Source organism: Micromesistius poutassou (assembly GCF_964030765.1).
Source record: "Micromesistius poutassou genome assembly, chromosome: 14".
Classification (NCBI taxonomy): Eukaryota; Metazoa; Chordata; class Actinopteri; order Gadiformes; family Gadidae; genus Micromesistius; species Micromesistius poutassou.
Genome location: NC_140284.1, coordinates 9,980,670 through 9,994,658, shown reverse-complemented (window position 1 = coordinate 9,994,658; position 13,989 = coordinate 9,980,670). Strand labels below are relative to the sequence as shown.

At 49.3% G+C, this 13,989-nt stretch overlaps 1 protein-coding gene across 1 annotated transcript in view; it reads right to left on the bottom strand.

The window, feature by feature from the left end:
• Positions 1-2,910: 2,910 nt before the first annotated feature.
• The window catches only part of atf2 (activating transcription factor 2), a 16,052-nt gene continuing 4,973 nt past the window's right edge, over positions 2,911-13,989 (bottom strand). The window contains exons 7-10 of the mRNA XM_084478943.1: positions 11,737-12,321; positions 11,062-11,268; positions 7,552-7,657; positions 2,911-4,562 (exon numbers count right to left, since the gene is read on the bottom strand). Coding sequence (XP_084335069.1) covers positions 4,378-4,562; positions 7,552-7,657; positions 11,062-11,268; positions 11,737-12,321 — 1,083 coding nt within the window. The 3' untranslated portion in view covers positions 2,911-4,377. The remainder of the gene's footprint in view (positions 4,563-7,551; positions 7,658-11,061; positions 11,269-11,736; positions 12,322-13,989) is intronic.

Genomic DNA, 13,989 nt, shown 5'->3' with positions numbered 1-13,989 from the left:
TTAAGGGATGTAATGTAATAATGATATAAAGACATCATAAAGAGGTCTGGGGTGGGAACTTCAAAAGAGCCAAACTCTGCAGGAAATCCATCCTTCCACCCCCGCTGAAGCAGGAAACCAAATCAATATATACGTGTGGTGCTTTGATCAGCGTTTTCCTGCAGATTTCATCTTCAAGGTATACGAGAGCAATATCCATCCAGGGCACCGAGGAGGCCTCTTTACTGCGTGTATTTTAATAATGATTGGGCCTCATTTGCAGATTGCGGAAGCTGATTAGAATCATCATTTGCGTTTGGCTGATGAATAATGAAGCAGACGCAGACATCTAAAGAGATTTGGGGTTCCTGAACCACCCAGCTGTCTTGGAGCAGAGAACCCCCTTTCCACCTGGGAATAAAACTTACTTCTGCTCAACACAAGACCTTAAGAGCCATTTTGGATTTGGCGTAAATAAATAAAAAACAAAACAGCAGCAAAAACAACAACAAACACTCTGGCCCCCTGCTGCTCTAGCAGGCTGATTTAGCCCGGCTGCGCTGACACCAGCCAAGACTACCAGAGGGGGGGGGGAAGATCATCACCATGTGCACCCAGTGGGGCCGGTGTCTCACGCTATCTACAGGGCGGTCGCAGAGCTCGGGGACTCTCAGTAATTACCAGAACTTGAGAGAATCCCCAGAAAACACAAGAGAGCAGGGTATGCTCCACCGCCCTGCGATTACGAGGCTGCGCCAACAGAACCAGTATGGTCGCACGTTCTGGGCTGCTACCCCGAAAATAAAATAAAATGGTTGTCTCCGGCACAGAACATACAGTCTAGTATATCTCATTACTAATGCATGTAGCGTAGCCTAATTATGAAGCAAGGCACACATATGATGGGAGATTTGAATGACAATGGGGGGGCATACACTGCAGGGTAGGGTGCTGCGGGCAGGGGAGCGCATTGTGTCCACAAATGAGGACGGTTCGGGTTGGGACATAACCAACCGAATTAGCATAATCTGAATTAAATGTAAATCACGCTGTTTCATCTTGGGCTGCAGATAAAAGGGGTTAAAGCCTGTGCTTAAAGCCGCACGCCTCTCCGGGGAGCCAGGGTCTGCGTCGTAGGGCCTTGAGCATGCGTTTTTGCGTTTTAGCTGGCCCAGACATTTACGCTTCTTGACACCCCCTCAAGCAAGGTGGCAGCTTTATTTATTTACGATACGTTTCACGTATACAGGAGGCCCCGCGGACTTAATCCTCGCCCTAATTACGATGGGGGCCAATCTGCTCGGGGGCGAAGTACCTGTCGAGAGTGATAGGAGCAGCATGATGGGGGACGACGGTTCTCCTGCTCGTTTACCGAGAGGGCAGAGGGAGACCCCCCACGGATATCACATCAGCTGCTTTATTCACCGCTGCAATGTTCTTTTTCCCAGGTGATGCTGTGGTTTTATGTAACGCTTCCAGATGTGCCTTTTCAGCCTTCTCTGCAGCACGTCTGGAGAACGTGGAACGGAAAGCAATCAGCCGGTTTTGTTTTCAACCGCATGTCTCCCCCTCGCCAAAGGGGGCGCTGTTTCCAAAAGCAAACTGACAAACAAATAATACAAATAAAGTGATATAGTACAAATAATAAGAGTAATAATACAATTTATAATATTAATGATAAGGAAAATGAGCAGAAGTTAAATAAATTACTCTAAACATAAACATGTGTAAAATATACTGAGGCAAAGAAAGGCATTGAAGAGACGCTGGGGATATAGGCTTACTCCGCCCTATGAATAAAGTTGTATGATAATAGTTCACACGTGATGCGTGACCTATATTTACACATTTGCAATTCCACCCGCTGTGATCAGAGCGCAATCAAAGCTGGCCTAGTTTGACACCACTCAGGAGAGCCAGCACCAGTGGTAAACACACACACACACACACACACACACACACACACACACACACACACACACACACACACACACACACACACACACACACACACACACACATACACGCACACGCACACGGAGAGAGCGGGGGGATGTTTGTTTAACATGCCAATAAAGCAATATTGAATAGAACAGAGAGAGAGAGAGAGAGAGAGAGAGAGAGAGAGAGAGAGAGAGAGAGAGAGAGAGAGAGAGAGAGAGAGAGAGAGAGAGAGAGAGAGAGAGAGAGAGAGAGAGAGAGAGAGAGAGAGAACAACACACAACCATTGTCAGTCAATTACTATTTAGGAACGAGATGAAGATGGCGCCGACTGCTGGTCATTTAGCGCTATTACAGGAAGGGTCATTGATGTCGAGTTAAAATCCCTCAGTATTTTATCTTGGATTATTATTATTATTACTACTTATTACTACTACTATTATTATTACTTTTACTAAATAATAAATACTATATATTGCCTCTATTCAAATATTAAGTCATTGACGAATACATGTATATGTATGACTATAACATGTGGCAAACAACATAATTATGTGATGTCAAATCATCAGTTCTCATCATGAAAATAAAATTTAAATAATTATCAGGACTCTGAAATCATTATATGCAAAAAACGTATTGTGTATATTTACCTTAATATTGAATTACATGATTACAGTTAACTTCTTTTATTCGGTTATTTTTTGTACACCAGATGGCAGAAGAGACCGCGAGAAATTGTTTAGGTCACTGCTTGTAGGCCTATTCCAAATCCAAACGTTGGGTGTCGCAAATGACATTTTTCTTGACACAACATGAATATCTGTTTTCGTCTCATTGAATGATCAGTGAGTTGTGGTTAATGTATTTGAAAAATATAACGCCGGGGATTTAGAGAGATAATAAAAGATTTATTACAACATCTTATCAATTTCATCATATTTTATACAGAACTTTCACAATGAACAAAGTCACTTGCAAAATGGTATATGAGCAGGTAAAATGCAAACAAAAGCATGTATTAAACCCGGTTGAAAAAGAAAACGTTGTTCAATGTTATTCATTTATCTGGTATTATTAAATAAACAGTTAAAATTATCCTACAGAATCTCTATGTCATGCAGATACAGCACATAATGGTAGAGGAAAAACAAATCTACGTTAAAAAGAATGTGTTGGCATCTCAATAAACTACACAGTAGTAAGCCAGTTGAGTCCAGAGAAAAGCAGTTTAACCAAACTATCTATGTTATCGGATCCCACAATTATGGTCGTTCATTGTTAAATTCACAATAGGTCTACTAAGAAGTACTTTTTAATATTAATCATCCTATTTAAGTTGAACCCTTAAATGGTAGTGCATTAATGAAAGCTTTTACAGGTGTGCAACTGGAATAGATCTGTACAGACAGATTTAATGATTCTTCATGCCAATCTTCATTGGCCTAATATCCCCTAACAAGGGATTATCTGACACATGTCAACCTATAAAATCAATGTACAGGACACCTAGAAATCAGAATATCACATTCAACGCATCATCAATGTTGCTGTTTACAACTATAAAAAAAAAGAAAAAGGGTACAATCTAGATTTCAAAGCAAGCAAGAACAAAAAAACGTCCAACTTCAGTTGTCTGTTGGCCACCGTAGCAATTAGCCTTCATTTAGTGAACAGAGAAAGGTTTAAAAGGCAAGCCCTCTCCTCCATCAAGCTATTCCTCACAGGGGACTGTCTTTTAAGACCGACAAGAAACACTAATTAGCGTTAGAAATGTACGTTTTTAAGTAGTAGAAAACATCAATGGCACATGGTCAACACCGACATGGTTGAAGAGAAAGAATGAATGTACAAGTTCTACATGTGCAGTTCATCATAAGGCTATTTTACAAGCAGAGGCAAAAGTTCAACATTCAACCCACTGATTTAACTACGGTACAACCATCCAGTCGGCAAAACATGTAAAAACAGGTTTTCATTTTATTTACGATTTTTTGTGATGTGCTTCTTCTACATCTACAAGCTGCCAGTACTCACCCCACATGTAAAAAGTCAATCTTTAAAAGGCTTAATTCGTCAACGCTCAAAATGTGCAAAATGTAAAATGTGACAGATTCAATTTGTTTTCAGTACAAAGATAGTGCTTTTTAGGAGGGAGGGAATAAATTAAATCAAAGGTAAACCAAATCTCAATGAACACAACAACTTTGGTTAGATCAATTAAAAAATCAACTGAATCTTTTGGCTCATCATCAAAGTCAGAATATGCAATTCAATTAAAATAATTAATAAATCAATAAATAAGTCATACATAGAAAAAAAAAAACAATAATCATTATAAGAAAGACAGAAATAACAGAGAAAAACAAGAAGAACCGAGCTGAGCTGTTAACAGAACCAAGGAAAAACACAAACTGCCGTAGAACATTCCGGTTGTTTCCGTGGCGACGCAGGAGATCAGCTTCCCGAGGGCTGGGAGTGTGCAGCGGCCCCCGGTGGCCGGCCCTCCTCGGTGCGGCGGTCGGGCGCAGAGGGGGCGGAGCTGAGGCCGTCGGAGGTGCTGACGGAGCTGTGCTGGATGGCCTCGTTCTGCGGGCTGCTGGGGACCGACATGTCCTCACAGCTCTCCTCCTTCTCTGAGACTGGGGGCCGGAGGGGGTAAGACACGCGTGGGTGATGGGCCGCGGGTATCGGACGATGGACCAGGGACACACAGACCCAGACGCACGGAGAGCACGCACACACACACACACACACACACACACACACACACACACACAAAGACAGACAGATAGAAAGACAGACAGACAGACGCATCTGCACACACAAACACACAGACAGAAACACGCACACGCACGTGCACGCAGCCCGCATGCACCCACAAACACACAAACATGCATACAAAGACCCATACACAAACACACAGACAGAAACAAAGAGAGACACACAGACAGGCACACAAACAGAAAAAGACACACACACAAAAACACACCCACACCACACACACACACACACACACACACACACACACACACACACACACACACACACACACACACACACACACACACACACACACACAGAGGCAGGGAGACAGACGAGCTGACAGACAGGCAGACAGCCCGAGCCCCCGCAGTGCGATGATTGGCTGCGGCCTCGCTGATGTCATCAGTGGCCCCCGTTCAGGAGATAGTTCACGTTTACGAGGCTAATTCAAGGAGGACTTAAAGGGGTTGTTTTGTTTAATCCTGGCGCAGGCCTAATTGGATGTAAAACAGCTATTTGCATGTTGCGTGTGCAACCATTGGATTAATCCCCATAATGCAACTCTCACCCCCCCCCCCCACCACCACCCCCTCCTTTAATTAAAGTTCCAATGTCAATTTAAACCCACATCGTAAGGGCGCGGTACATTCAGGGGCAGGGTTTCCCCTCTACCCTAACTGCCTCCTCATTTGTTTTTTGTTACTGTGCCAACGACTGGCGCGACAGATGATTAGAGCACCTGATTTTAATGATGCCCACACTGGAGAGTTGGGACGACTCGGAGAGTCCAAATGCCACCAGCTGTTCGGCAGTTGCGTTGAATTAATTGGTTCCTGATGAAGAACAAAAAAGCCCTCCTCGACTCTCATGCTCCATCTCATCGCGGAACGAGGAGCACTATGATAATTAATATAGCTAATGATATGGAGTCAGCTGAAATAATTAACGCAGAGGTTTCGGTATTTTTCGAGGATGAGGAGCGGGCTCTTGGTGGCGAAAGGGGAGGTTGCCATGACACAGCGTTATGGGGGGGGGGAAATGGCGTTTGCATCTGCAGACCGGAGACGGATGATTTCGTGAAGGTAGAACGTCAGCCGTGAGCGGCGTTGCCTTCTTAAAACGCCAGCGGGCGTAAATCAGCGTTTTGCGGTTCAAGTGCATATCATCACTCCTAATAGCATTAAAGTCCGCCCGGCCCGCCAACTTCACGATGACCAGCCCCGCCGGGTCCCCCAGGCCTCGCTGTGCTCCTTCCCGCCTCCTGACTTCGGATGCGAGCACAGGCAGTAAACAGATGGAGCGGTTGGGCTGCCAACAGAAAGCATGTCCTGGCTTGTCGACCGGAGCAGGCTGGGTAATTTCCGGCCCACCTGCCAGTGCCGTTCCTGGGCAGGACGATGAAGGGTATTTACCAGCGAGGTGTGGAGGCCAGCTCTGCCTCAGGAGGGAGGAGAGTGCTCAGACCCGGGCGTGGAGGGGGTGGGGTATGGCTAACACCACCAGCCTTGGTGAGGTGGGGACGCGGGCATCACCTGCCTTATGAGTCCGTATGAATCTAATACGAATCTTGGCGTTTTCTTAATGAAATGAGAGCATCACACACGGAGCAGGCGCCCGGTACCAGCTCCTCTATGAACTCGCTCTCCGCCAGACGACGGCGTGCCAGTCTGGCGTCAGGATCCGGCAGCCTGTACTCCACCCAGCAGGGGGGCCCGGCGACGGCGAGCGCGGGGGGGGGGGGGGGCGGAAAAACCTCATATTTCACAAAAGGTTTCCAAAAGGGAAGCACCCTCTTCCTCAGCAAATACTTGAGTTAGAACGACCCAATTCATCAGCGGGGAGGATCTACTTAACAACCATCCAGACACCGGCAAATGAGCTGGCCGGGCCCGTGACAGCCCATTCCAGCCGGGAGCCCCATCAGTCCCATAATACCCGTGACGTATGTCACTGGGAGTGTTAGCGGTGGGGGAGGGGTGCATAATGAACTAGCGCGGCTCGCCGGCGGCGGTGGTGGCGGTGGTCACCCCGCGGGTAGGAGCGCAGCGCAGTCGCGCCGGCCTCTCGGATTTAATGGACTCATTTTGGAGGCAATCATTGTCAATACAAGCGAGCGGCAGTGGTGGGAGCGGGTCGGAGATGTCGCTCTGCATAGCGCGGCGTCCCACAGTTATTAACATGGGGGAAGGCGGGCGGCGGGGCACTTGAAATGAGCATAAAAAAACAGGCAATACAGCGCTATAATGTGCAGGGAAAATTGAAATATATATCCTCATCTGAGAGTGCGGTTCACGGGAGTGACAGGCCGGAGCCGGCGTTGAGATAACTCTGAATACATCATCAGGTGCTGGTAATCCTGATTTGAATGGAAAACGGTGTGTGTTATTTTTGGGGTTCAAACGCACATCTACCAAAGTGGTCTCATTATAATTGATTTGCATGGAGCCTTCAATCTAATCACAGGAAGTTGAGTATTCCGAAGGCATTCCTGCACATTGCACCTCTTCGGGTTTCCCAGCTCCTCCTCCGAGCTGTAAATACACTTTGACATTTTTATTGTTGACGTGTGTAAAAAATCAGGTAAGGCCTCAAAGTAATTTGCGGAAAACACCTGTGGTCTTATTTCAATTGATAACATTCTATCACGAAAGGAACGCAATTGCCGTCGCCGCGGACGAATCCTCCGACAAATAACTCAACTTCCTGCCAGGATTCGAAACAGGAAATGCAGGAAACGCCTTAATGCATCAATATCTCTCGGCTGGGCCATAAGCAGGACATGTGGTTGTGGCGGTTAGCCGGATAGCTCATTTTACAAGTATTACGCCGGCCTCCCCTGGCTGGGAATAATGAAACATTACTCACTGTGATAGCCAGATTTCTTCTGCAGGGCGGTTACAGGGCAATCTTTATGAGCCAGGAGAAGCTGCTTCAGCTGGGCCACTTCGCTTCTCAGCAGGGTGACTTCATTCTTTCAGGGAGAGAGAGAGAGAGAGAGGGAGGGAGAGAGAGAGGGAGGGAGGTAGAGGGGGAGAGAGTGGGAGAGGGAGAGAGAGAAAGAAAGAGGAAGAGGGAGGGGGAAGAGACGGAGAGAGAGAGAGGGAGGGCAGGAGAGAGAGAGAAAGAGAGAGAGAGAGAGAGATGGAGTGGGAGAGATGGAGTGGGAGAGGGAGAGGGAGAAGGAGAGAGAGAGGGAGAGAGAGGGGAGACAAACATAATTAAATGGCAACACAGAAGCCTGGTGTGAGTGTAGTGTAAAACCATAGGTGTAAACATATAGACGGTCTGAGTGATCATCATAAAAGGAAGAAGCCCCTCTGATCTGTGTTAACTCGGATGAGAGGAGCTACCTGGCAAGAGGAACAAGTCTGGCTAAAGACCTGTGCTGGTCATTGCCTGAAGTACACACTTTAAAAAGGTGCTATAAGATCCCAGAGCTGGAAAGTGAGAGAGCAGAAAAGAGCAGAAGGCAGACTAAAAACATCCCCTCCCACTCTGCTCGCTCCCTACATCCCTGATCAAGTGCTGCATTTCTTGACCTGTGATTGACAGGCAAGAAGGATTCCCCAAACCAATCAGGGAAGAGATGCCCTGATTGTTCAGAAATGAGCCAGGAGCGGTCTTAAACACGCAGAGGCAGATTCAGTCAACCAGCAACAGACATTCTCACAGCGCACCCTTTAAAAAAAAAAAAAGTAACATAAGAAAGGTGGAAGGATTGACATTCAGACCGGGATGGGGACTGCCTCTCAGCTCCTCTCCTAACGCACAACGTTCACAGAACCTCACCCAGAATCCTTTGCACCACAAGCGACGAGACGCAGAGAAAGCCCTACTCAGAGGAACACTGGGACGCCAACAGAGAAGAGGATGTGACACCCTCTCAAAACGACGTGCTTCCTGTGCAGTAATCATGGACCTTCACGGGCCTCCGAGCGGTGAGCGTTATTCAGAGGAGCAGAGGCTCCTCTGCTTTGTGCTCCCGCATCCTCCCAAGATTTACACTCCGGCGCCGGGGACGGCTCCCCGGGGGGCCGGCGGGGGTTCCTCATGTCGTAAAGAGCGCCACATTATGCTGAAGGTGACTTTAACTGAGGTTTAGCGCAGCCAGGGGCCCCCCCGAACACCCCGTGGCAGATTTAAGCTCTTTGCGGCGGTCTCCTCTAAACAGGGGCCCTGAATGGCTTCATCTATTAGTCTAAGAGCAGCCAATTTATTTGATTCCATCTGCTTAGCGTTGCTGTTGTTGGCAGCGCCGAGCTGTTAGGAGACAGATTTAAACACAGCTGGAAGGACTCGATGTATCAAATGAAAAAAAATAAAAATGAAAATAACTACAAACCCTCCTCCTCTCCACCCGCCGCCACCGCCTTCCTCAACTCCCGCTACCGCTGTGAGCGGCCAAATTAAACGGAGACTTTCCAAGCGCGCATAAAACGCCACTTAAGAGCGCCTTGTCACCGGGGGCTCCTCAGACTGAACCCGGAGAGTGTGAGCGTGTCGGGCGCTGGGTTCGCTAACACGGACGGTAGCGCACCTGCGATGGATGAGAGCCGGGACGTCGTTGCCCAACTTCTGGAGAATTTGCGAAGCGCACAAAAATGTGAACCACAAAAAAAAAAGATCTGCGACAAATCAGTTCCCTTCAGCTCGAACGACCGTAACACAGAACAATGAAAGATATTTCCCCGTGGGTGCGGCTTACGATACACACAACAAACAATATTAATTAATGGCGCAATTAGCGTAGCACTTCCCGGGCCAACCTAATACGCTTTGTTTTCATTTCCTCTGGAAAAGCCTGAAGTAGGAACTTATCTTCCAAAGTTTGTAAAAGCTGGAAACCCAGCGATGAGGCTGTGGGGTCCTGGGTGTGGGCGATGCTAGGGGGTACTGGGTGGGGTACTGGGCTGCTGCGGGCTCCAGCCTCCTCCTCATTAAAAAGAGCCCAGTAAGGGATGATGTCGCTGTAATTGTGCATCATTAGAGCCGCGCTCTGGATGATCAGCTGGGCTGCGGCATTATACTACGTCTGGCAACATGACGGCCCCCGCCGCTGTTGATTAAAAGATTCATAAGTAAAATGGAGGCCAGCGATCAGCATCTCCAGACAGGAGCAGCGAGTTCCAGCGGCTGGATGAAAACAAACGGCGCCCTCTGCGTGACCCCTCGCTCACACCCCGTCCCTCCTCCCCGCCTCACCTGCATACGTTTACCGCCGCCCACGCCGACACGCCAACACGCGCTAACGTGTGTTTTGATGTTAATGACACCCGCCCGTTTCCCTCTCCGACGCCGTCTCCCTCCCCTTGCCCTTCTCCTCATCAACCCCTCCCCCATCTCCTCCTCTCCCTCCTCCTCGTCCTCCTGCGTGTCTTAACTCTAGGCTTTTCATAGACAAACAAGACAGCAAGCAAATAAACACCACGTCTCATTTAATAGTCTGGAACACGGAGGAGCCGCACCCCAGCTCCCACTTATCAACAGAGACAGCGGATACATGAACTGTTTCGAACTTGTCAGCGTTGGATCCTAATTGCTTCCTGCGAAATGAAGGTTCAAAAAGACACCTTTCCCTGGGAGATTTTTAGCGAGGGCCATCCAGCGAGCGGAGACAGCCGCTAGGACACGCTTGTGCGCGGCTGACATCTGGAGGATACATCTTTATTGACAGGGAGGTGTCGATGTGGAGGGCTCACGCACACACCGCTGTCACCGGAGCCGCTCCTTAATCGCCTTTAATGGCTTCATCACCGTGCCAGGCTGAAGCACGCGCATGCACACACACACACACACACACACACACACACACACACACACACACCACAAACATACATACACACACACACACACGGGCAAGCACACACACAGGTGTGCGCACAAGCGTGCAAATAAACACACAAACACATGAGTGCACAGTCACACACACACACACACACACACACGGTTGTACAATCACACATATGCTCCCTTAAACACATACATACACACACACACACACACACACACACAACCCTAACCCTAACCACAAACAAAGACATAAACATTTTAATGCACATGCTAACCTGACACGTTCATTAGCCACTTAAACAGAGAGAGGGCCTACTTAGCCTACATGTGTGAGGGGCTGAGAGAGAGAGAGAGAGAGAGAGAGAGAGAGAGAGAGAGAGAGAGAGAGAGAGAGAGAGACAGAGATGGGGAAAGAGAGCAGACAGAAAGACAGAGGATGAAAGAGAGAGGGAGAGAAAGAGAGAGAGAGAGAGAGAGAGAGAGAGAGAGAGAGAGAGAGAGAGAGAGAGAGAGAGAGAGAGAGAGAGACAGACAGACAGACAGACAGACAGACAGACAGACAGACAGACAGAGGGGGGGGTCTACCTGCAGCTGTCCGTTCATAGAGTTCATGTCCTCCGCCTTCCTCTCCAGGGACTGGACCCACACCTTCCTCTTCTGCCGGCAGCGCGACGCCGCCGCCCGGTTGCGCTCCAGAAACTTGCGGCGCTTCTCGTCGGGGTCCTCACTGGTGGCCCTGCGTCTCCGGCCCCCCGTGGGCAGGGTGCGCTGGGCAGGGGCCCCAGGAGACGCCTGCACCGCAGAGACAGGAGGAGCACACGACACATGACCCTCTATTACCAGATACACAGACAGGTCTGATCCTTGTCCTGGGTTCTAGTGGACCTTGAAATCACATTGATTATCGTTGTTATTATAGACAGTGGAATATGTCTTATACAGGCTTGGGTACCTTGAAATCACATTGATTGTCATTATTATTATTATATACAGTATATTTATTATACATTGAATGGGACACGTGTGCATGTGCACAAGGTTACTCTATGAATGAGTACTTAAGAGTTGTGCACATGTGAGTTAATAGATGAATAACTAAGGACTAATGACTAGTAATAACTAACTAGGAGTTAGTTGCTCATGGTTAACCGTCTGAATGGCTGTGCTCATACTTATGGTTTTATGGTTTACTGAATGAACAAAACACTCACTAACTGTCTGTATTACTGAGTAGTCATCCCTGTCCAAGCCGGTACTCACAGGGGTCTCGGTGGTGGAGGTGGCCGGCTGCTGCAGAGACTGGGGGGGACAGGAATCCTCAGGCGGGGGTAGGAGGGGGGCTGGGGACGGGGAGGGGGAGAGGGCCAGCACCGGGACCGGAGCCTGGACTGGGAGGGGGAGCGGGGACGGGACCGGGGCTGGGGAAGGGGCCTGGGACCGGAGGGGGACGGGGCCCGGAGACGGTACTGGAGCTGGGGAGGGAAGCTGGACCGGGAGAGGGAGGGGGACGGGGCCCGGAGACGGTACTGGAGCTGGGGAAGGGGCCTGGAAGTGGACCGGGGCTGGGGAAGGTACTGGTGCTGGTACTGGGGAAGGCGCCTGGGCCTGGAGGGCGAGAGGGGCCGGGGACGGTACCGCTGATGGGCTTGGGGGTGGGACCAGAGCCGGGCCCAGCGAGGAGACCAGGCCAGGACCCAGCAGGGGGGCCAGAGCAGGACCCAGCGGGGGGACCTGGGAGGGGGAGCAGGGTAGGGGGGCCGTGTGGGAGACAGCGCTGCTCTGCATGTCACCAGCATCTCCGTTGGTTACCTGAGGGGGCGGGGGGCCTACGGGGGCTCTCAGCACCTGAGGAGGGACGACACAAAACGGGTCATCAGGACAACGGACACGGAGCAATGTGGGGAATGGCGTGCATAGAAATGCAAATCTCCCCCTATAAATACATTTGGCATCACATTCCTCTTTGCTATGGTGATTGTGGAACGTCTACGTTTCCTAAATCAAATCAATGAAACATGTCTTATAACACCACTTGTTTAATTTGCACCAAACTACATTTTTCATCTTCATCTACACAAACACTAAAATATAGTCATGAGAACCCCTCAGTAAAACCCAGTAAAAAAAAACTTTGTTGAACACCAGAGTGTATTTTATAATTCACAATGAAGGGTACAAATACAAGCTAAAAACCATTAAAACGAAGGGGGGCCAACCCAGGTTTCAATACTTCCCATCTTGTATTTCATGTTTTACACATCGTAAAGTAGATTGCCGGGTTGTGAAATCATCCACAACACGACGACCTCCCCACCGCCCGTTCCCAGGGAGCGGCTCTCCATAACGGGACGCATCACCGCCATCACATGGTGAATCACCGGGCAGGAAGTGGACCTTGCCGTCTCCACCAATCACAAGCGAGCGAGGAGTGGGGACACACATTCAACACATTCACACAGAACCAAACAGAGGGCCACATTATTCTAGCCGCTACCTCCGCCAGGCCAATCTATCCACCAAATGAGTTTATGGTGTAATACCCTTCCAGAAGCCTCTCTGGCAGGAGCGAGATATTAGTCTCCTGGAACGGGCGTGGAGGAGCGTGGAAGGCGAGTCGTATCCATATTTCATGTCTGCCATGGAAACCTCATCAGCGTAATAACCCTCCATCTCATGGGTGTTATTCAACCATCTGCTGCTATATTACTTATCTTTATTTTGCAACTAATTAACAGCATAATCTTCTAAATTCACCAAGTTAATTATCATTATTGTGGTCTTTGCAGCATCATCAGTCCTTGTGATGTGCGTCTCCGCGCCCCCAGAGAGTTGGGTGGTGGTGGTGGTGGTGGAGGGGTGTGTGTGTGTCTGTGTGTGTGTGTGTGTGTCTGTATGCGTCTGTATGTGTCTGTGTGAGGGCGTGGTGGGGGTGTGTGTGTGGTGGTTATGGTGGTAGGGATATGTGTGTGTGCGTGTGTGTGTGTGTGTGTGGTGGTTATGGTGGTGGTATGTGTGAGTGTGTGTGTGGTGGTTATGGTGGAGGTGTGTGTATGTGGTGGTTATAGTGGTGGTGTGTGTGTGTGGGATGATGGAGTATAGTGTGTGTGTGTGTGTGTGTGTGTGTGTGTGTGCGTGCGTGCGTGCGTGCGTGCATGCGTGTGTGTGTGTGTGTGTGTGTGTGGTGGTTATGGTGGTAGGGATATGTGTGTGTGTGTGTGTGTGTGTGTGTGGTTGGGTGGGGGTCTGTTTTTTTGACGCGGGCTCATTAGGTGTTTGCTGATGAGCTGAGTGTGGGCTGGGCTGCTTCAGGGTGTGAGCGGGGGAGAGGGGGGAGGGAGGGGGAGGGGAGAGGGGGGAACAGGTCAGGGAGGATTGTGCTGAACAAAAGGTTCCATGCAGGGTGAGGCTGACTTAATGTTCTGCACAGAGCCCTGCCAGCATCCCCCCCAGCTGGCTTACGGAGTAGCCCCCCCCCCCCCCCCCACACACACACACACACACACACACACACAC